A 22,927-nucleotide genomic window follows, 5' to 3' on the forward strand; every position below is an offset into this window, starting at 1 on the left:
AGAAGTACATTTGTGAGTCTCAGAATCTCAGGGTTGGCAGGATTCTTGAAGGTCACACCAGTCAACCTACCTGGTGCTTCATTCCCTGCTGACAACAGCTGCCTGTCTCCTGTAGAAGGGTGGTCTAGGAGTTCCTGGTCACTCATTTCAACTCAGCTAGTAAACTGCAGCATGACCTTAACAACTCATTCAATTTCTGAGTTTCAGGCTTACGATATGTAAAACGAAGTGTTGGAAAACATTATCTTTTCATTGCTGATATTCTTTGGCCCTTATTAATATCATAGTCATTCTCATATTTTGCTTCTCCATATCCAAATATGGACACACTCTGTGCCCCAATCGAGATACTGGAGGAGGTTTTTTTTTTTTTTTTTTTTTTTTTTTTTTTAGCGTGGCAGGCCTCTAAGTTTATTTTTGGAGGCGCGCTCTCTCTCTCCTCCCTTCCCAGTCCCCACCTTCCCTTTTGTCCTAGAAATATGTATTATATTCACAGAATATCTGGAAAAACCAACACCCTGGATCTATACCTTATGCTTCCAAAAAATAATAAATTCCAGATGGCTCAAACAGACTGAAATGTAAAAAGTAAAAAATGGGAATTTTTTTTCGTTTTTAATTTCCTTGGAGTATGAACATAGGCTTTTCTAAGGAAAACACAGATCCCAAGAGTCTAAAAGACTGTTAAGTGTAACTGCCTAAGGATGAAATATTTATGCAAGATAGAAACAAAACATCAAAACAAAAACATGAAATAAAGATTTGTTTGATTTATGCAAAATGTTCTCTTACAAACCTAAACATTCGTTAAAGAAAACTACAAATGATTTTTTAAACATGAAAAGAGCTCAACCTCACTCTAAAGTAAAAAGAAATGAATAAGAATTGTTTTTGAATAACGGTTATTTTTTAGACAATGTACTGAAGATACAGCAGTTAACAGAGTGGACATGGTCTCCCCTCTATGGAGCATATTTGATGAAGACTGATGTTACCAAATGTTATAAAACCAGGTAAACACACACACACACATACACATACACATACACACACACAATTACAAAATAGTGAATTGTTTTGAGCAAGAAACTACATGGTTGTCTTAGATCTGGGAGTGATCTCTGGAACAATCCTTGTAGAGGTGTGAGGGAGAAGATGTTTGGACAGACCTGTGATGAGGTCACAACAGAGGCTTAAATCCCACGGGGAGCTCTGAACTGGGATGGTTTTCCAGAGTTGTCCTGAATTGTGCCCAGAGTTGTCCTGAATAGAAACTTGGGGCCTGGGCAGTTATACTTCTGCATCCATAGGCCGTTGGATGCAGGCTACCTTGGAGGAAGGGCTATAATCTTGGGGAAGGTGTTTCTCTTTGATTGGGGGCAATTTCGGGGTAATTAGCGTCTTGGTTCTGAATGGGAGTCCCGGCAATGCACTGCAGCATTTACTGTGATATCTGGAAAGCCCCTGGCAGGGGACCTGAACGTGGATATGTCTGTGAGGTTAGGGGAAGCATCTATAAGAGTAATCATTAACTGGTATCTGGTGCTAACTAGGTGGGAATTACAATGAGTTCTCTGAGAGATGGAGCAGCTGCACAGGAGCACAGGAGCACAAAGGGATGTCAGCATCTCTGAGCAGAGGAGTGACACAAGACGACATTAGAGACGGTTATTTCTAGAAATCATGCAGAGCCTCACAGGTCTCAGGACTTTAACCAAATGGCAGAGAGAAGTTTTAATCAGGAGAGAGACCTGATCTGGTATGTGTTTTAAAGGATCACGCATGCTGCTATGGGGAGAACCGAGTAGACAGAGGGAAGCGAGGGTAGATGTGAAGGTCAGTTAGGAAGCTTTGTGGCAAGTAAGTAAGGTTTGTTCCTTCTCATTTCCTCTTTTGTGGGTAAGTTCTCTGCCACTGGGGTCATAATTCTATCTATAATAACATACATTATTAATGCAATCATATATAGTGGATAGGAATTAACCCTATCTGTTCTACTAGTTTGCCAAAATACCCTTTTCTTTCTCTGGGCCATGATGACTTCTCATACCTGTGTCCAAGTATGCTTATGTGGGAAAGTCAAACGTAGACATGGAATGGCCTTGAGCTTAAAGGATATTCAGCAAACACTTCTACTCACTTATAAAATCATTAATCTAGGATAAGTTTATGTACTGGATCTGATGTGAACTATAATGGCCCATGATGTTATCTAGAGAGAGCTGATTCAGACAAAATTGTTAGCTTTGTGGAGGGGTTCCATCCGAAGAGTCACGAGTCGAGAGTACTCCCGGTAGACTGAGAGGCTCAGGTCACCATTAAGAAGAAGGCTTGAAAACTAGTTCCATTTCTGCCCCTTGACTTTTGCAGGGTAAAAGAGGAAGAAAAATTATATATCATGCACATCAATGCCCTGATATTTCAGATGAGGCGGTCTGATATTTCAAACCCCCAGAGGGCTGAAAATTCACACCAAGTATCACACAGCTACTAAGTACGAGAAGGAATTAGCACTCAGGTTTCCTGATTCCAATTTCAATGTTTTATTCATGATCTTACGTTATTTTGAAATTTTTCCACTTTCACCAAGGATGTACACTTTTACATTGTGCTCTCAATGTTATGGGCTCTACTGACAGAAAATATCTGTCTTCGTTTTTACGAAGAAAATGTTCTATTCCCCTAAGAGGTATTTGCAGAAAGTTGCTCAGAAATGTTTTGATAGAACTTAGTCAAAGAGACATCTGTTTGGGGAAAGGTCTGAAAGCTCCTTGCCACACTCAGACATCCATCAGAGCTAGATAAGCCATTTTCTCTTCCTGGTTCTTCATCTGCTCTCCCATCCTCATCTCTACCCCCACCCAAAAACCAGAATCTATTTAACTCACTTTGCCTACTTATTCTAATTGCTTTCTGACTCACTCCAATGCTATCTTTATCCTTCACCTGCCTTTACCTCATTTGTGTCCTCATCAGGCCCCCAATAACAAGCCCCATCCTCTGTCATATATTTTGGATTTTTTTTTGTTTTATTTTATTTTTTAAATTTTACTTTAAGTTCTGGGATACATGTGCAGAATGTGCAGGTTTGTTACATGGGTATACATGTGCTACGGTGGTTTGCTGCACCTATCAATCTATCATCTAGGTTTTAGGCCCCACATGCATTAGGTATTTGTCCTAATGCTCTCCCTCCCCTTGTCTCCCAACCCCCAACAGGCCCTGGTGTGTGATGTTCCCCTCCCTGTGTCCATGTGTTCTCATTGTTCAACTCCCACTTATGAGTGAGAACAGGCAGTGTTTGGTTTTCTGTTCCTCTGTTAGTTTGCTGAGAATGAGAGTTTCCAGCTTCATCCATGTGCCTGCAAAGGATATGAACTCATTATTTTTTATGGCTGCATAGTATTCCATGGTGTGTATGTGCCACATTTTCTTTATCCAGTCTATCATTGATGGGCATTTGGGCTGGTTCTAAGTCTTTGCTATTGTAAATAGTGCTGCAATAAACATACATGTGCATGTGTCTTTATAGTAGAATGATTTATAATCCTTTGGGTATATACCCAGTAATGAAATTGCTGGGTCAAATCATAATTCTGGTTCTAGATCCTTGAGGAATCACCACACTGTCTTCCACAATAGTTGAACTAATTTACATTCCCACCAACAGTGTAAAAGTGTTCCTATTTCTCCACATCCTCTCCAGCATGTGTTGTTTCCTGAGTTTTTAATAATTGCCATCCTAACTGGTGTGAAATGGTATTTCATTGTGGTTTTGATTTGCATTTCTCAAATGACCAGTGATGATGAGCTTTTTTTCCACATGTTTGTTGGCCACACAAATGTCTTCTTTTGAGAAGTGTCTGTTCATATCCTTTGCCCATTTTTTGATGTGGTTGTTTTTTTCTTGTAAATTTGTTTAAGTTCCTAGTAGATTCTGAATATTAGACCTTTGTCAGATGGATAGATTGTAAAAATTTTCTCCCACTCTGTAGGTTGTTGTTTGTTGATAGCTTCTTTTGCTGTGCAGAAGCTCTTTAGTTTGATTAGATCCCATTCATCAATTTTGGCTTTTGTTGCCATTGCTTTTTGTATTTTAGTCATAAAGACTTTGCCCATGCCTATGTCCTGAATGGGATTGCCTTTGTTTTCTTCTAGGGTTTTTATGGCTTGGGGTTTTACATTTAAGTGTTTAATCCATCTTGAGTTAATTTTTGTATACGGTGTAAGGAGGGTGTCCAGTTTCTGTTTTCTGTATATGGCTAGCCAGTTTTCCCAAAACCATTTATTAAATGGGGAATCCTTTCCCCATTGCTTGTTTTTGTCAGGTTTGTCAAAGATCAGATGGCTGTGGATGTGTGGTGTTATTTCTGAGCTCTCTGTTCTGTTCCACTGGTCTATAAATATGTTTTGATATCAGTATCATGTTATTTTGGTTACTGTAGACTTGTAGTATAATTTGAAGTCAGGTAGCGTGATGCCTCCAGCTTTGTTCTTTTTGCTTGGGATTGTCTTGGCTATATGGGCTCTTTTTTGTTTCCATATGAAATTTAAAGTAGTTTTTTTCTCATTCTGCAAAAAATGTCAACGGTAGCTTGATGGGAACAGCATTGAATCTAGAAATTACTTTGGGCAGTATGGCCATTTTCACAATATTGATTCTTCCTGTCCGTGAGCATGGATTTTTTTCCCATTTGTTTGTGTCCTCTCTTACTTCCTTGAGCAGTGGTTTGTAGTTCTACTTGAAGAGGTCCTTCACATTCCTTGTAAATTGTATTCCTAGGCATTTATTCTCTTTGTAGCAATTGTGAATGGGAATTCACTCATGATTTGGCTCTCTGCTTGACTATTGTTGGTGTATAGGAATGCTTGTGATTTTTCCACATTGATTTTGTATCCTGAGACTTTGCCGAAGTTGCTTATCAGCTTAAGGAGTTTTTGGGTTGAGACGATGGGGTTTTCCAAATATACAATCATGTCATCTGCAAACAGAGACAATTTGACTTCCTCTCTTCCTATTTGAATGCCCTCTATTTCTTTCTCTTGCCTGATTGCCCTGACCAGAACATCCAATAGGAGTGGTGAGAGAGGGCATACTTGTCTTGTGCCAGATTTCAAAGGGAATGCTTCTAGCTTTTGCCCATTCAGTATGATATTGGCTATGGTTTTGTCATAAATAGCTCTTGTTATTTTGAGATATGTTGCATGAATACCTAGTTCATTGAGAGTTTTTAGCATGAAGGGGTGTTTAATTTTATTGAAGGGCTTTTCTGCATCTATTGAGATAATCATGTGGATTTTGTCATTGGTTCTGTTTATGTGATGGATTATGTTTATTGATTTGCATATGTTGAACCAGCCTTGCATCCCAGGGATGAAGCCATCTTGATGGTGTTGAATAAGCTTTTTCATATGCTGCTGGATTCAGTTTGCCAGTGTTTTATTGAGGATTTTCACATAGATGTTCATCAGGGATATTGGCCTGACATTTTCTTTTTTTGTTGTGTCTCTGCCAGGTTTGGGTATCAGGATGATGCTGGCCTCATAAACTGAGTTAGGGAGGAGTCCCTCTTTTTCTGTTGTTTGGAATAGTTTTGGAAGTAATGGTACCAGCTCCTCTTTGTACCTCTGGTAGAATTCAGCTGTGAATCCATCCAGTCCTGAGCATTTTTTGGTTGGTAGGCTATTAATTAGTGCCTCAATTTCAGAGCTTTTTATTGATCTATTCAAGGATTTGACTTCTTCCTGATTTAGGGAGGGTGCATGTGTCCAGGAACTTATCCATTTCTTCTATATTTTCTAGTTTATTTGTGTAGAGGTGTTTATAATATTCTCTGGTGATAGTTTGTATTTCTGTGGGATCAGTGATGATATCTCCCTTATCATATTTTTACTGTGTCTATTTGATTCTTCTCTCTTTTCTTCTTTATTGGACTAGCTAGCAATGTATCTATTTTGTTAATCTTTACAGAAAACCAGCTCCTGGATTCACTGATTTTTGAAGGGTTTTTCGTGTCTCTGTCTCCTTCAGTTCTACTCTGATCTTAGTTATTTTAGATCATTCCAGCTTTCTGATGTGGGCACTTCGTGCCATAAATTTCCCTCTTAACACTGCTTTGGCTGTGTCCCAGAGATTCTAGTATGTTGTATCTTCGCTTTCATTGGTTTCAAATAACTTCTTTATTTCTGCCTTAATTTCATTATTTACCCAGTAGTCGTTCAGGAGCAAGTTGTTCAGTTTCCATGTAGTTGTGCGGTTTTGAGTGAGATTCTTAATCCTGACTTATAATTTGATTGCACTGTGGTTTGAGAGACAGTTTGTTATGATTTCCATTTTTTCGCATTTGCTGAAGGAGTGTTTTACTTCCAATTATGTGGTCAATTTTATAATAGGTGCTATGTGGTGCTGAGAAGAATGTATATTCTGTTGATTTGGGGTGGAGAGCTCCATAGATGTCTATTAAGTCCAGTTGGTCCAGAGCTGAGTTCAATTATTGAATATCCTTGTTAATTTTCTGTCTCATTGATCTGTCTAATATTGACAGTGGGGCGCTAAGGTCTCCCACTATCATTCTGTGGGAGTCTAAGTCTCTTTGTAGGTCTCTTAAAAACTTGCTTTATGAATCTGGGTGCTCCTGTAATGGGTGCATATATATTTAGGATAGTTAGCTCTTCTTTTTGCATTGATCCCTTTACCATTATGTAATGCCCTTGTCTTTCTTGATCTTTGTTGGTTTAAAGTCTGTTTTATCAGAGACTAAGATTGCAACCCCTGCTTTTTTGGCTTTCCATTTGTTTGGTAAATATTCCTCCATCCCTTTATTTTGAGCCTATGTGTGTCTTTGCACATGAGATGGATCCCCTGAATACAGCATACCAATGGGCCTTGACTCTTTATCCGGTTTGCCGCCAGTGTCTTTTAATTGGGGCATTTAGCCAATTTACATTTAAGGTTAATATCGTTATGTGTGAATTTGATCCTGTTATCATGATGCCAGCTGGTTATTTTGCAGATTCGTTGATGCCGTTTCTTCATAGTGTCATTGGTCTTTATATTTTGGTGTGTTTTTGCAGTGGCTGTTATTGATTTTGCCTTTCCATATTTAGTGCTTCCTTCAGGGGCTCTTGTGAGGCAGGCCTGGTAGTGACAAAATCCCTGAGAATTTGCTTGTCTGTAAATTTTATTTCTCCTTCACTTACTTTGGCTGGATATAAAATTCTGGGTTGGGATTTCATTTCTTTAAGGATGTTGAATATTGGCCCCCAACTCTCTTCCAGCTTGTAGGGTTTCTACAGAGAGGTCTGCTGTTAGTCTGATGGGCTTTCCTTTGTAGGTAACCTGACCTTTCTCTCTGGCTGCCCTTAACATTTTTTCCTACATTTCAACCTTGGAGAATCTGACAATTATGTGTCTTGGGGTTGCTCTTCTTGGGGAGTATCTTAGTGGTGTTCTCTGTATTTCCTGAATGTGAATGTTGGCCTTTCTTGCTAGGTTGGGGAAGTTCTCCTCAATAATATCCTGAAGTGTGTTTTCCAGCTTGGTTCCATTCTCCCCATCACTTTCAGGTACACCAATCAATTATAGGTTTGGTCTTTTCATATAGTACCATATTTCTTGGAGGCTTTGCTCATTCATTTTCATTTTTTTTCTCTAATCTTGTCTTCACACCTTATTTCAGTAAGTTGATCTTCAGTCTCTGATATACTTTCTTCTGCTTGAGCGATTTGGCTATTGATACTTGTGTATGCTTCAGGAAGTTCTTGTGCTGTGTTTTTCAGCTCCATCAGGTTATCTATGTTCCTCTCTAAACTGGTTATTCTAGTTAGCAGTTCCTGTAACCTTTTATCCAGATTCTTAGCTTCCTTGCATTGGGTTAGGATATGCTGCTTTAGCTCACAAGAGTTTGTTATTGCCCCCCTTCTGAAGCCTATTTCTGACAGAGAATTTCTCATTCTCTGTCCAGTTTTGCGCCCTTGCTGGAGAGGAGCTGCCATCATTTGGAGGAGAAGAGGCATTCTGTGTTTTAGAATTTTCAGCATTTTTGCGCTGGTTTTTCCTCATCTTTGTGGATTTATCTGCCTTTGATCTTTGAGGCTGATGACCTTTGGATGGGGTTTCTGCATGGGGGTCCTTTATGTTGATGTTGATGTTGTTGCTGTTTGTTAGTTTTTCTTCTAATAGGCCTCTCTTCTGCAGGTCTGCTGCAGTTTGCTGGAGGTCCACTCCAGACCCCGTTCACCTGGGTATCACCAGTGGAGGCTGCAGAACAGCAAATATTGCTACCTGTTCTTTCCTCTAGAAGTTTCATCCCAGAGGGGCACTGGCCTGATGCCAGCCAGAGCTCTCCTGTATGAGGTGTCTGTCAACCCCTGTTGGGAGGTCTCTCCCAGTCAGGAGGCATGGGGTCAGGGACTCACTCGAGGAGGCAGTCTGTCCCTTAGCAGAACTAGTGTGCTGTGCTGGGAGAATTCCTCTTGTTAGGATCAGCTGTTGTCTTCAGAGCCAGCAGGCAGGAAAGATTAAATCCTCTGAAGCTGCGCCCACAGCTGCCCCTTCCCCCAGGTGCTCTGTCCCAGGGAGATGGGAGTTTTGTCTGCAAGCGCCTGACCGGGGCTGTTACCTTTCTTTCAAAGATGCGCTGTCTAGTGAGGAGGAATCTAGAGAAGCAGTCTGGCCACAGCTGCTTTGCCACACTGTGGTGAGTTCCATCCAGTCCAGACCTCCCTGCCACCTTAGCGCTGTCAGGGGAAAACTCCCTAGTAAAGCCTCAGTAATGGTGGACGCCCCTACCCCAACCAAGCTGGATCATCCCAGGTCAACTTCAGGCTGCTGTGCTGGCAGCGAGAATTTCAAGCCAGTGGTTCTTAGCTTGCTGGGCTCTGTGAGAGTGGGACACACTGAGTGAGACCACTTGGCTCCCTGGCCTCAGCCCCCTTTCCAGGGCAGTGAACGGTTCTGTCTTGCTGGGGTTCCAGGCACCACTGGGATACGAAATAGACTCCTACAGCTAGCTAGGTGTCTGCCCAAACAGCCGCCCAGTTTTGTGCTTGAAACCCAGGGCCCTGGTGGTGTAGCCCCCTTATCTGCAGATTGTAAAAACTGTGGGGAAAGTGTAGTAATCCAGCTGAGTAGCACAGTCCCTCATGTCTTCCCTTGGCTGTGGAGAGGGAGGTCCCCTAGCACCTTGCACTTCCCAGGTGAGGCAAAAGCCCCACCCTGCTTTGGTTCACCTTCCATGGGCTGCACCCACTGCCTAACCAGTCCCAATGAGATGAACTGGGTTCCTCAGTTGGAAATGCAGAAATCACCTGCCTTCTGTGTTGGTCTCACTGGGAGCTGCAGATGCGAGCTTTTCTTATTCAACCATCTTGGCCCCTTCTTTGGGTTTATTTTTTACAAAATGTTTTCAACTGTATTAAGATTACATTTTGTACAACATCTGTGGCCATTTATTTTATTTTTAAAGTTTTAATGGTACATAATAATTGTACATATGTCAGGGATACATGTGATATTTTGATATATGTATACTATGTGTAGTGACCAAATCAGGGTAAGTGGCATATTTAGCACCTCATACAGTCATCCTTTCTTTGTGTTGGGGACATTCAGATTCCTGTCTTCCAGCTATTTTGAAATACACAATAGATAGTCATTAAACTTATCACCCTACTATGCCATAGAACATTGGAATTTATTTCTCCAATTTAACTGAAATTTTGTAACCACGAACCAAACTCTGCCTGTCTTCCCCATACCCTTTCTAGCTTCTGTTACGCATTATTGTATTCTGTACTTCTATGAGATCAACTGTTTTCGTTTCCACATGTGAGTGAGAACATGTTGTATTTGTCTTTATGTGCCTGGCTTATTTCACTTAATGTAATGTCCTCCTGTTTTATCCATTTTGCCACAAATGACAAGATTTCATTCCTTTTAATGAATGAATTCGATTCCATTGTATATTTACACCACATTTTCTGTGTTCATTCATCCATTGATGGATCCTCAAGTTGATTCTATATCCATATTTGTTTTTGAGTCGGTTTTGGTCATTTTTATCTTTCAAAAATTTTCCATTGCATCAGGCTTGTTAATTGATTTCCCTTTTAAGGTGTCTTGTTTTTATTCTCTTCAACTTAAAATTAAAATTTTAATTATGCCTTGGCTTATAACAGGTCAGGAAAACAAGACCCCTTCTATTATACAGACTTAGTAATTGTGTGAATCAATACAAAATGTTTGGAGTGTAATTTGGTGAAAGTAATAACTTGTATAAAAAAGAAAAAAGTAATAACTTCAATACATCTGCATTTGACCCAGACATTCCAACTCTAAGGATCTTTTTTTTTTCAGAAATATAATTGTTTGTATACTTACAAATATCCAAGAATATTTATAGCATCATTTTTTCATAATTAAAAATGGAAACAACAATAAAATTCATAAAGAGCTATCTAATAAAGAATAGGACATCCACATAATGGAATCCTATGTAAAAAAAAAGAGGTAGAGTAATATGTGCTGATATGGAAAGATATATTTTATATGTTGTTAAATGAGAAAGAAAAGGTTGCAAACAGATTTTCACAGCCTCTACAAAAAAGAATATGGAGATACACGTTTGGAAACTTTCTCTAAAATTATATCGCAAGTAGTTGGGCTTGGGCAATTTAAGGAATTGGAAGAAAGATTAATCCCAATTTATACGCTTAGGCACCAATTGAAATTCTCAGATTTAACAGGTGTACTTTAAATACTTAAAATGAGAACCAAAATGCAGACAAATGTTTTATAATTCCTACTTTTCCTGTCTTACTCCAGCATTAGACAGATTTCCAATTTACATTTTGTCAGTTCCTCCAGGTTGCAAACATAACTGTGTACATACACTATCCTTATGCTCCCTCTACTTTACAGTGGTCCAACTGGTAATCAGTGACATGCCATGGGAAAGAAAAGTCTGGAAGAATCTTGCTGGAATGCATACAGATGCACATATATTCAGAGGAGTGAAAGCCTGAGACAATAGAACAGAATAGAATTCGATTTAGGGGTAGGACCTCTTACAGTATTCTGTAGGATCCACGGGACTAAATGCAGGAGCCTTTTTAAAATGAATGAAGGAGTCATCAGGCTTTTTAGAAGATTTTTGGTGAAGTTAAGTCTTTGACCAAGACCAATAAGCAGACTTTTTGAGGATATTGGTGCATGTTTCAGAGGCCAACTGTGGTGTCTCCTATTGGGGGAAGAGGGTTGATTTAGGCTCCGAATAACCAGAGAAACGTGAGAAAAGTCTAAGATAAAGGGCAGAGGGAGTTGACTATTTAGCATCTGAGACATCTGGAAACCTAAACCTGAGGCTTTGCAGGAAGGCAGCCCCAGTATTAAGAAGTCCCTGATTGGTAAGATTTCAGGTTTTCCAGCCAAACAAAAACTATCAAACGTTCTAAAACTTAATTGGTCAAAAATGGGAATGACTTAAAGTTTGTTCTGCTCCCACTAGACTCATTTCCTGGGGACTCCCTGAACATGGGCTAATTAAGAAGTGATAACTCGGTGACTAAGTACCCTTGGGAAGAAAGGAAGTGGAGGGGAGGGGAGAGAGAGAGGACCCTCAACTTTGCACAGCACTTATTTCTGGGCTTTTTTCTAAGCTCCCCTGCGAGGACAGTTTCCTTCTTCACCATGAGTGGGGATGGCAGCAACTTGCTCTGGCCCCTGTGCATGGCCTAGCACTAGTGGGACAGGAGGGAGACTCAGCAGAGCCCTAGAGAACACCAGAAGGGGTGGCCAAGCCCCTCCATAGAGGTGACTATCTTTCCAAGGGGTCTCCTCTATGAAGGAGAGGGTAAGAGCAGTTTAGGGTGGGATGTTCTGGGCCTGCCAACCTTCTAGAACAAAGTCACCCAGATCTTGAAGTGTGGGCAGTACAATGTATAGGCTCATCTCCAGATCTTTCCTGCATAGCAGAGAGCACTTCCGGCCCCTCTCGGACCCAATGCTAGACACAGTCACAGCTCCCTGACAGTCGGTGTCCTTTTCACTCATGTTTCTTTATCTCGTGCTGGTTATGCAGAGGTTGTGGAAAAGCAGAACACTGAGCTTTCCCATCAGTTCTGTCCCTGAAGCTTTTTTAACCATTAGTAAAACAGTGACATAGACAGGGAGGGGATTAGCTAAGCAAAGGAAGGGCAGGAGGGAAAATGGTAATGTGAGGCAGGAAGGAAAACCAACCAGAGTAGGATTGAAGGGATGTGGCCCAACCTGCCCTGGCCAGAACAAGTATTATTTAATCATATATTATCCATCCATCCATCCATACCTCATCTAGCGAAATTTGTCAGCACTACTTATTTTACATATATGATATATATATCTTATGTATTTAAATATCTTATAAATAAAATATATATGTTATGTATATTTATATAGATATATTTCATGTATCTTATTTCATATATCTTATATAAATAAGATAAAATAAAAAATATAAAGTGTGGTAGTTAGCTGTGTGAGTGATGAAATCTGACAGACCTAGGTTCAAATCTTGACTCATATAGCTATTAGTTGGGTTACCTTGTGATAAATTAATGCATAATTTAATATATAAGATATATCTGTGATATATTTATTTCAGATAATATATATCTCTATAACTATATAAATTTATATCTATATATTATCTATATAATTATATCTATAGCTATATCTGTTATATAATCTATATATCTATATATAATATATGTATCTATATCTGTATATCTCCAATATATATCTCTCTATACATATCTCTATATCTATATAAAAGATATAGAGATCTTTATATATAAAAGATACAGAGATGCATATAAAAGATATAGAGATATATATGTATCTCTATATCTATATAAAAGATATAGAGAGATACATATAATATATAACTATTTAATTTTTGTATGTAAATTTTATGTGCCAGCTTCAGAATACAACAGTGAAGATATGTCCTAGCCCTCATGGAGTTTATATTTTAGTGTCGTAGATAAATAATAAATAAACTTAAATTTCCTCTCCCTCTTTCTTGCTTAATTTTTTTCCCTGTGGCATGATAAATAAACTAAACTATTACATATTTTACTTATGTGTCTTGTGTGGGGTCTAGCCCCCACCTCTTCCTTGAATATAAGCTCCACAAGGCATGGAATTTTCTTTGTCCTGTTCATGACTACATTTGTTTATTGTTAAATGAAGGAGTGAATAATTAGATACAATACAACGTAATAACAACCGTTATGAAAAAAACAGAAGTCCAAAAATGAGTGTGTCTTTTCTGTTTTTGGCAGAGTGATTGGAAAAAGTCTTTGGAAGGGGTGACATTTGAATAATGGGATGAAGCAACAGGCAGAGAGCCAGGCATCCTTAACAGCTGGCGGTCCCAGATCTATTCCTTATCTGTGCCAGGTGCCATCTTTCCTTCCTCCCACAACTTTGGAAGGAAAATGGAATTAGAGAAGAATGGATCTGTTCTGGGAAATTATCCCAAGCTCCAGAGTTCTCATTTAGAGATCTTGCTGTTCTGTAAAATGGAGATTTTAAAATCTGGAACAGCAGAGATGTTGGTCTTACATCCTCTGCCTCCTTTCTGCTGGCCCCAAAAGTGGGTCTATGCATTACCATTACAGATGAGAGCTGGGGTTTAAAGCTCTCATCTTTTGAACATCATATAAAATGCCTTTATGTCGTCTGGCACAGTTAACCTAAGAGAAAGCAGGACAACTCTAGGACTGGAGGGACCTGATTGACTCACCTTCAAAATGGGCCTATTTAAAAGGTTTTAGCCTCTGCCCTCTGAGAGAAGGTACATCTTTCCATGGGGAAAAAGGCAAGGAAGGTATTTCACCACCAGTAGAAAAAGATGTCTTCCCCCATTCCAGGGGGCTGCTTATACAGGGAAATGAGAGCCTCACTTGTAGACTTGGGTGACAACATGTACCTCAAGCTATGTATGTGCCGAACACAGTAGCAGGGACATGTCACCTGATTCTCAGGTTGGAAGTAGTTTCTTATCCTAATCTGTCTTCCTTCTCTCTTGAGAGCAGGACCATGTGGAGCAATGCCACCTCTCTTTTAATCTCTGTGCTTCAAAAGAAGCAGAATGAAGGACTAAATGATGGACAGCCACTCTAGTGCCAGGAATTCCACCTTCTAGGCTTCCCTGGGTCCCAAGGACTACACCACATTCTTTTTGCTATGTTCTTTTTCTTCTATTTACTGACATCAATGGGAAACGTGGTCATCATCGTGATTATCTGTGTGGAGAAATGTCTGCAGTCCCCCATATATTTCTTCCTCGGCCACCTCTCTGCCCTGGAGATCCTGGTCACAACCATAATCATCCCCATGATGCTTTGGGGATTGCTGCTCCCTGAGATGCAGACAGTATCTTTGTCTACATGTATTGCTCAACTTTTCCTCTGCCTTGCTGTAGGGACCACAGAGTTTGCATTACTTGGAGTGATGGCTGTGGACCGTTATGTGGCTGTGTGTAATCCTTTAAGATACAACATCATTATGAACAGCAGTACCTGTATTTGGGTGGTAATAGTGTCATGGGTATTTGGATTTCTTTCTGAAATCTGGCTGGTCTATGCCACATTTCAGTTTACCTTCTGCAGATCAAATTCGTTAGACCATTTTTACTGTGACCGAGGGCAATTGCTCAAACTGTCCTGTGACAACACTCTTTTCACAGAGTTTATCCTTTTCTTGATGGCTATTTTTAATCTCATTGGTTCGTCAGTCCCTACAATTGTCTCCTATACCTACATCATCTCCACCATCCTCAAGATCCTGTCAACCTCTGGCTGGAGGAAAGCCTTCTCCACTTGTGCCTCCCTCTTCACGTGTGTTATAATCGGCTATAGCAGCTGCTTGTTTCTCTATGTGAAACCCAAACAAACACAGGGACTCGAGTACAATAAGGTATTTCCCCTGTTGGTTTCTGTGTTAACCCCCTTCCTGAACCCTTTCCTCTTTACTCTTTGGAATGACAAAGTCAAAGAGGCCCTCTGAGATGGAGTGAAATGCTGCTGTTAACTCCTCAAAGATTAGCTGTTCTCTAAGTCGGTTTTAGGTGGTACAAACCTCACGGTTAATTATTAAGTCACCTAGAAAATTCTAACTCCTCTTTTCTCTTATCATCATTACAAAAGTCAAAGAGTGTGTACAATTTGCCATCACACCATGGAAGTAGATTAGGCTGGTAATAATGAAATCCATTGTCTGCCCGGGAGAATCTCATAGCCTTAGTTCCTGCCTGTTTCCACTGTTGAACATATTCTTGTGATTTGGGAGGGACTAGAGAAAGGAAATGCAGACATTTTTGTAAGAGTTCTATTAGCCCAATTCATTTCCTTATAGTCCATCTCTGAAAATGTATTTTCTGGGGAAGGGAGGAAGTGTGGAGGGAGGTGGACTGAGAGAGGTGTCCTAATCAGAGTACAAAGGTATAGATGCTCACTTTGGTCCTTCATCAACTGTTGCTGAGTCCTTCCCTATATTTTTGTGCAATTTTTTGACAAAATGGCTACATGCATTTTAGGTATCCTAGGGCTTTTTCTTTCTGCCCCATTGATACTGGAAAGGAAGTGTAACGCTGTTTACGTTTTGTCACAGAACCAGTCTAGAGTGGTGATATGAGGATTGGAATGCTTCTCATTCAGCAGATATTTGTGGTGTAAAGAAGATAAAAATATTTGAGGATAAAAATGGGGGAAAAGTTATTTTTGCTAAGCTTCAGCATATTCCTTTCACTGACCTTCTTTGTGGTGAGTATAGGGACAGGGGCAAATAAGAACTAAATGACTAATTCTAGAGAGCATCCTGTATCTTATGGCTGTTTAAAACAACGATGTCTGTTCAGACTGTATCCAGATCTAGTCTTCAAACTTTATAATGTCTTTTGATTCTCCATCTCTCAAATCCAACCGTCTCAGCACCATCATGTATATCTTCTCTGTGGGCAGAATTTTTTAAAAATAAGAGACTACTCTTTTGACTCCCAGCTAGCTTTCTAGCAATTCCAGGGATTGGCTGTTTGGTAATATAACTGTTGGAATTTCACATAATATTGGAAGAAGTCCTTAAAAGGAAGAAGTTCACCTAAAAAACAACAATCAGCAGATTCTACCAGCCCTAAAGTAAGTGAGAAAATTGAGCTGTTCAGCAGTGGGATGATGAGGCTACTGAGAATTTTAAAGAGAAATGTGTGAAGATGCCATGTTGTCTTGTCCTGTGAGGAGTGAAAACCATCATGTATGTTTGGGTAGTTTGCATTGCATTAAAGTACCAGACAAGGTGGGGAATGAGCTTTACATTCAGCCAACCCATGCTCTGCAAGCCAACCAGTGGGCTCTGGTGGGACGGGATTGGCTGGAGAAAGGGGAGACTTTTGCTTAAACAAAGGTGCCCATGGTTTCCAAGCCCAGTAAATGAAGATCTGTTCTGGACCAGAAAGAATACCTTTTTTCTAATGCATTAATCCAGAGAAGTATCCTTTAAGGGATGAGACAATAGAAGCTCCGAGAATTTAAATAACTTGCCGAAGTTTACTTAGCCATTTTATGTTTTTATGGAACAACATAAAACTCTGAGAATACTAAGTGTTGATCTGAATGCTGGCAAATAGGGTTTTTTAAAAATCAACTTCTGGTAGAAATATAAGATATAAGATCCAAATAATTAGATAGTAGATGTCTATAATTAAGTTATAGTACAGTCATAATTAGATAGTGGTAGTCCATTTTGCATTGCTATAACAGAATGTGAATGATACCAGCCTGGATTACTTACAAAGAAAATAAACGTATTTGGCTTATGATTCTGGACACTGAGAATTTGTTTGGCTTATGATTCAAGAGCATAACACTGGCATCTGGCAAGGGCCTTTGTGCTGTGTCATCCTATGCCAGAGGTGGAAGGGCAAGAGAGGGCCAGAGTGAGAGAGCAAGAGAGGGCCAAACCCACTTTCATAACAAATCCACTCTCAGAATAACAAACTCACTCCTGTGAAAACAGCACTAATTCATTCATGAGGGGATATCCCTCATGACTAATCACCTCTTAAAGGTCTTACCTCTCAACAATGTCACAATGGTAATTAAATATCAACATGAGTTTTGGAGGGGACATTCATATCATAGCACTTCACCCCTCGTTCCCCAAAAGTAGCATCCTTCTCACATACAAAATACATTCGTCCCTTCCCCATAGCTGCTAAATGTCTTAACTGATTCCAGCATCAACTCAAAAGTCCAAAGTCAAATGTCTCATCTAAGTCAGATACGGGCGAGACTCAAGGCACAATTTATCCCAAGGAAAATTTCTCTTCATCCATGAGCTTGTGAATTAATGTTACATCTTTCCAAAATATGATGTTAGACAGGCGTAGAATAGACATTTCCATTCCAAAAGAAAGAAATAGGCAAGAAAAAAGAGATGACTGGTCCCAAGTAAGTCTAAAACCCAACAGGAAAAACAACATTAAGTCTTTAAGCTGGAAAATAATCTCCTTTGACTGCATGTCCCACATCCTGGGCATGCTGGGGTTGGGGTTGAGCCCTCAAGCCTTTGCTGTGGTCAGTCTTCTCAGCAGCTCTCACAGGTTAGAGTCTAGGGCCTGCAGTTCTCCCAAGCTGGCACTGCACACTAGTAGCTCTGCAGTTCTTGAGTGTCAGGCAGTTCTGCTCCCATGGCTTCACTAGGCATCCCCTGGTGAAGACTCTCTGTGGTGACTTTGCTCCTGCAGCAGGTTTCTGCCTGAGCCCACAGACTTCACGTGGCATCCTTTGAAATCTAGGCGGAGGAAGTCATACCTCCATAGCTCTTGCATTGTGCATGCCTGTAGAAATAACACCAAATGGATGCCACCAAAGTCTGCCATTTGTACCTGCCTTTCAGAGTGGTAGGTCAAACCATACCTGGCGTTACTTCAACCACACCAGGAGCAGCCAAAGAACACTGTCCTGGAATGCAGGGAGCAGCAACTCCACGTGGCCTGTGAAGCGTACTCTGTGCCCATTCCCCAAAGCCATTCTGCCCTCCTAGATCTCTAGGCCTGTAATGGGATGAGCAGCCTCAAAGATCCCTGAAATGCCCATTGTCTTGGTGAGCCCTTTTATTTATACTAATTTCATTAGCAAATGATCACTTGATCACACCCTTGGTCTGTTCTCTTAAACACATTTTTTCATTCTTTATGTGGGCAGGCTGAAAATTTTCAGAATCTTTTCATTCTGTTTTTATTTTTTAAGTTATAGATTTCATCTTTAAATTATTTCTTTTCTCTTACATTTTACTGTATATGGTTAAAAGTAGCCATGCAGATCCTTCAATATTTTGCTTAGAAATTTCTTCGACCAGATAGTCTCATTAATCACTCTTAATTTCTGCCTTCCAGAAAACCCACGGGCATGGACACCGATATAATTTTAATCTGTGTCCCTGCCCAAACCTTATGTCGAATTGTAATCCCCAATGTTGGAGATGGGACCTGGTGGGAAGTGATTGAATCATGGGGGCAAATTTCTCATGAATAGTTTAGGACCATTCCCCTTGACATTGTCCTTGTGATAGATCGTGAGTGAGTTCTCATGACACCTGGCCATTTAAAAGTGTGTAGCACCTCCCTTCTCTCTCTTGCTCTTGCCCCTGCCATGTAAGATGCCTGCTTCCCCTTTGCCTTCAGCCATGATTAGAAGCTTCTAGAGACCTTCTGAAAAGCAGAAGCCACTGTGCTTCTTGTACAGCCTATAGAATCATGAGCCAATTAAAATTCTTTTTTTTGATACATGTCTCAGGTATTTCTTTATAGCAATGTGAGAACAGACTAACACAGGCACAATTCAGTTAAGTTCCTTGCCACCTCATAAAAAGAATGGCCTTTAAAAAAAAAGGATGGACATTCCTCTTTTCTGACTCAGCTTTCATCAAAATGGCCATTACTTTTCATATTTCTACCAATATTCTGATCATGACCACGTAAGTAATTTTGTAAAAGTTTCAGATTTTTCTACGTTTATTCTTTTCTTCTGAGTTCTTACCAGAATTTCGCTTAATGTTCAATTTACGATAGTCGAGGATTTTTCTAGCCTACCCTTCCAGATTCTTCCAACCTTTGCTCATTTCCCAGCTAAAAGCCACTTCCACATTTTCAAGTATTTGTTATAGCAAAAGCCCCACTCTTGGTGCACATTTTCTATCTTAGTCTATTTTTTGTTGTTAGAATAGCACAGGCTAAGTAATTTATAAAGAAAAGAAGTTTATTTGGCTCATGATTTTGGAGGCTGAGAAGTTCAAAGGCATGGTGCTGGCATTGCCAAGGGCCTTCATGCTGTGTCATTCCATGATGGAAGGCAGAAATGCAAGAGGGAGAGAGCAAGAGAGGCTGAACTCTCTTGCCCTCTCATGAATTTATTCATGCTCAGGAAAATGAATCCACTCCCCCAATAATGACATTAATTTATCCCTGAGAGCATAACCCTCATAACCTAATCACCTCTTAAAAGTTCCACCTCTCAACACTATTACAATGGCAATCAAAGTTCAACATGAATTTTGAAAGGGACATTCAAACCACAGCAGTAGGAAACCTAGGAAACATGTACTATGGATATGCTATGGCCTATTTTTAAGTTTGTTAATTCTTTCTTCAGCTATGTCGAGTCTACCATTGAACCTATGAAAATAATTCCTCATCTCCCATATCGCGGTTTTATTTATAACATTTCCATTCTATTCTTTCTTATAGTTTTAAACCGTCTATCCGAAACCCTTTCTTGTCTATGCATGTTGTCCACCTTTTCAACATCATTTAACATTTTCATTACACATATTATGTTTGCATTAAGTGAATATTTTCTATGACAGTCAACCCTTCATATCCGTGGATTCTTCATCTTGGATTCCACCAACTGCAGATAAAAAATATTTGGGAAAAAAAGATTGGTTGTCTACGTACTAAACATGTACATGCTTTTTAAAAATCATGATTTCCTAAACAATATAGAATAACAACTATTTACCTTGTATTAGGTATTATAAGTAATTTAAAATGATTTAATGTATACAGGATGATGTATGTAGGTTATATGCAAATAGTATACAATTTTATATAAAGAACTTGAGCATCTGTGAATTTTTGTATCTATGGGGTTCCTCTTTTGGAACCTTGGCTTGAAACCAAGCCCCTACAGATACTGAGGGATCACTGCATGACATTTTAAATCCTTTGTTGATTTTTAAATTATATTGTAAATGAATGCTCTAGAGCTTAACATATATATCTTATCAGATTGACTTCAGATTTATACTAACAATGCCAGTGAGATATAGGAGCATTACTCCTATATAGCTCTATTCTCTTTTTCCTCCTTTTGTTCTATTACTATTGTAATACATAGTTCACCTATTTAGTGACAAACTTAACAATATATTGTTATAATTATTACTTATAATTGTAAAGGAGATGGGAGAAGAAAGGAGAACATTTGTGTATTTCTAGCATTTGTAATGTTAACTTTATTTTTTCTGGTTATCTTCATTTGTTTCTCAGATTCGAATTTACATCTGATATCATTTCATTACTCCAAAACCGTTCTGCTCCTAGCTAACTCTTTTGTGCTATTTTTGGTAAATATATTACATTTCTTTATGTTTTCCATTCACAAATACAGTATATACTTATTGTTTTATATAACTTTTTTTAAACAGTTAAAAAAAGAAGAGAGAATAAACATGCATTTAGACTTTCTTTTATAATTACTATATATTCCTTATAATTATTTACCATAAAAAACTTACTTTTATCAATGCTTTTCATTTTATGTGGATTATAAACACTGTCTGGTGTCACTTGCTTTCAGTCTGCAGAACTTCCTTTAGTATTTCTTGTGAGTTTGGTTTGCTAGCAACAAATTCTCTCATTTAGTTTATCTCAGAATTTCTTTCTTCTATCTTAATTTTTGAAAGATAATTTTGCCAGCTATAGGATTTGTGGTTGACCTTGTTTTTTCCTTTCACCACTTGGAATATGTCATCTTGTTCCCCTCTGGTCTCAACTGTTTCTGATGAGAAGTCAGCTGTTAATCTTATTGATTCCATTAGATGTGAGATGTTCCATTAGATGTGAGAAGTCACTTTTCTATTGTTGCTTTGAAGATTTTTTTCCTTGTTTCTCAGTGATTTTACTGTTATGTGTCTATTGTAGATCTCTTTGTGTTTATTCTACTAGAAGTTTATTGACCTTTGTGGGTGAGTAGATTAATATTTTTCATCAAATTTGAGAAGTTTTCAACCACGATTTCTTCAAATATCTTTTATGTTCTTCTGTATCTCTCCTATTCTTTTGGTACTTCCATTACATGTATATTGGTACACTTAGTGGTATCCCATATTTCTCTGACACTTTTTCATTTTTCTTATTTCTTTTTTGTCTCTGATCTTTGGATTGCATAATTTTTATTGACCTATCTTGAAGTTTACTAATTATTTCTTCCATCAGTTACAAAATACAGTTGTGCTCCTCTGGTCAGTTTTTCACTTTACTTATTGTACTTTTAGACTCTAGAATTTCCATTTGGCCATTTTTATAATTTTGATACTTTTGTTGATATTCTCTACTCAGAGAAACATTGTCATCATACTTTACTTTTTAAATACAATCGTTTCCTTTAATTCTCTGAACATATTTATAATGTCTACTTTGAATTTAAATGTTAAATATGCCATCTGGTCCCTCTCACATACAGTTTCTATTGTTGGCTTTTCCTCCTGTGTATGAGTCACACTTTCCTGTTTCTTTGCATATCTTGTAATTTTTTGTTGAAAACTACACATTTTAGATATTATATTATATCACTATGGATACTGTTATCTCACTTCCAGGGGATTATTATTGTAATTTGATTGTCAATTTGTTTATAGTCATGCACCACATAACAATACATCAGTCAATCATGGACTGAATATAAGATGGTGGTTCTATAAGATTATAATGGAGCTGAACAACTCCTATCACCTAATGACACTGTAGCTGTTGTAACATCATAGCACATCACATTTCTCATGTGTTTGTGGTGATGCTGGTATAAACAAACTAACCTACCATGCTGTGGTTGCATAAAAGCATAAAAGTATAGTACATAGAATTAGAAGTATAGCACAGTACATAATACTTGGCAATAATAATTTACTAATTTATGTATTTACTATATTATGCTTTTTATCATTATTTTAGAGTGTACTCATTCTACTTACAAAAAAGGTGTTAACTGTAAAACAGACCCAGACAGATCCTTCAAGAGGTTATGCCAGAAGAAGGCATTGTTATCATAGGCAATGACAGTTCTATGCTTTTTATTGCCACTGAATACTTTCCACTGGGACAAAATGTGGAGGTAGAAGACAGTGACACTGATGATCTTGACCGTTTGTAGGCCTAGGCTAATGTGTGTGTTTGTGTCTTAGTTTTCTTTTTTAAGTTTAAAAAGTAAAAAATAAACTAAGAATAGGAAACAGCTTATAAAATAAGGATCTAAAGAAAGAAAATATTTTTGTACAACTGTAAAATATGCTTGTGTTTTAAGCTAAGTGTTATTATAAAAGAGTCCAAGGGTTAAAAAAAAGAGTTTATAGAGTAAAAAAGTTACAGTATGCTAAGGTTTATTTATCATTTCAGAAAGAAAATGTAGTGTTGTTTAAGTGTACAGTGTTTATGAAGTCTACAGTAGGCAGTGTACAGCAATGCCCTAGGTCAACACATTTACCTGTCATTTCCCACTGACTCACCCAGAACAACTTCTAGTCCTGCATGCTCTGTTTATGGTAAGTGTACTTTTTTTATCTTTTATACTGTATTTTCACCATACATTTTCCATGTTGAGATACAGA

At 38.7% G+C, this 22,927-nt stretch overlaps 1 protein-coding gene across 1 annotated transcript; it reads left to right on the forward strand.

Moving 5' to 3' along the window:
- Positions 1-14,082: 14,082 nt before the first annotated feature.
- Positions 14,083-15,052, forward strand: LOC117073592 (olfactory receptor 9A2). Its single transcript, XM_033194656.1, has one exon. It carries the CDS (start codon positions 14,231-14,233, stop codon positions 15,050-15,052), a length of 822 nt encoding a protein of 273 aa, XP_033050547.1. The 5' UTR covers positions 14,083-14,230.
- Positions 15,053-22,927: the final 7,875 nt, after the last annotated feature.

The sequence above is a fragment of the Trachypithecus francoisi genome, unplaced genomic scaffold, assembly GCF_009764315.1.
Source record: "Trachypithecus francoisi isolate TF-2019V2 unplaced genomic scaffold, Tfra_2.0 Lachesis_group4, whole genome shotgun sequence".
Classification (NCBI taxonomy): domain Eukaryota; kingdom Metazoa; phylum Chordata; class Mammalia; order Primates; family Cercopithecidae; genus Trachypithecus; species Trachypithecus francoisi.

Excerpts from the sequence above, each read along its gene's own strand:
- LOC117073592 (XM_033194656.1), top strand. The coding sequence starts at position 14,231 with ATGTTCTTTTTCTTCTATTTACTGACATCAATGGGAAACGTGGTCATC.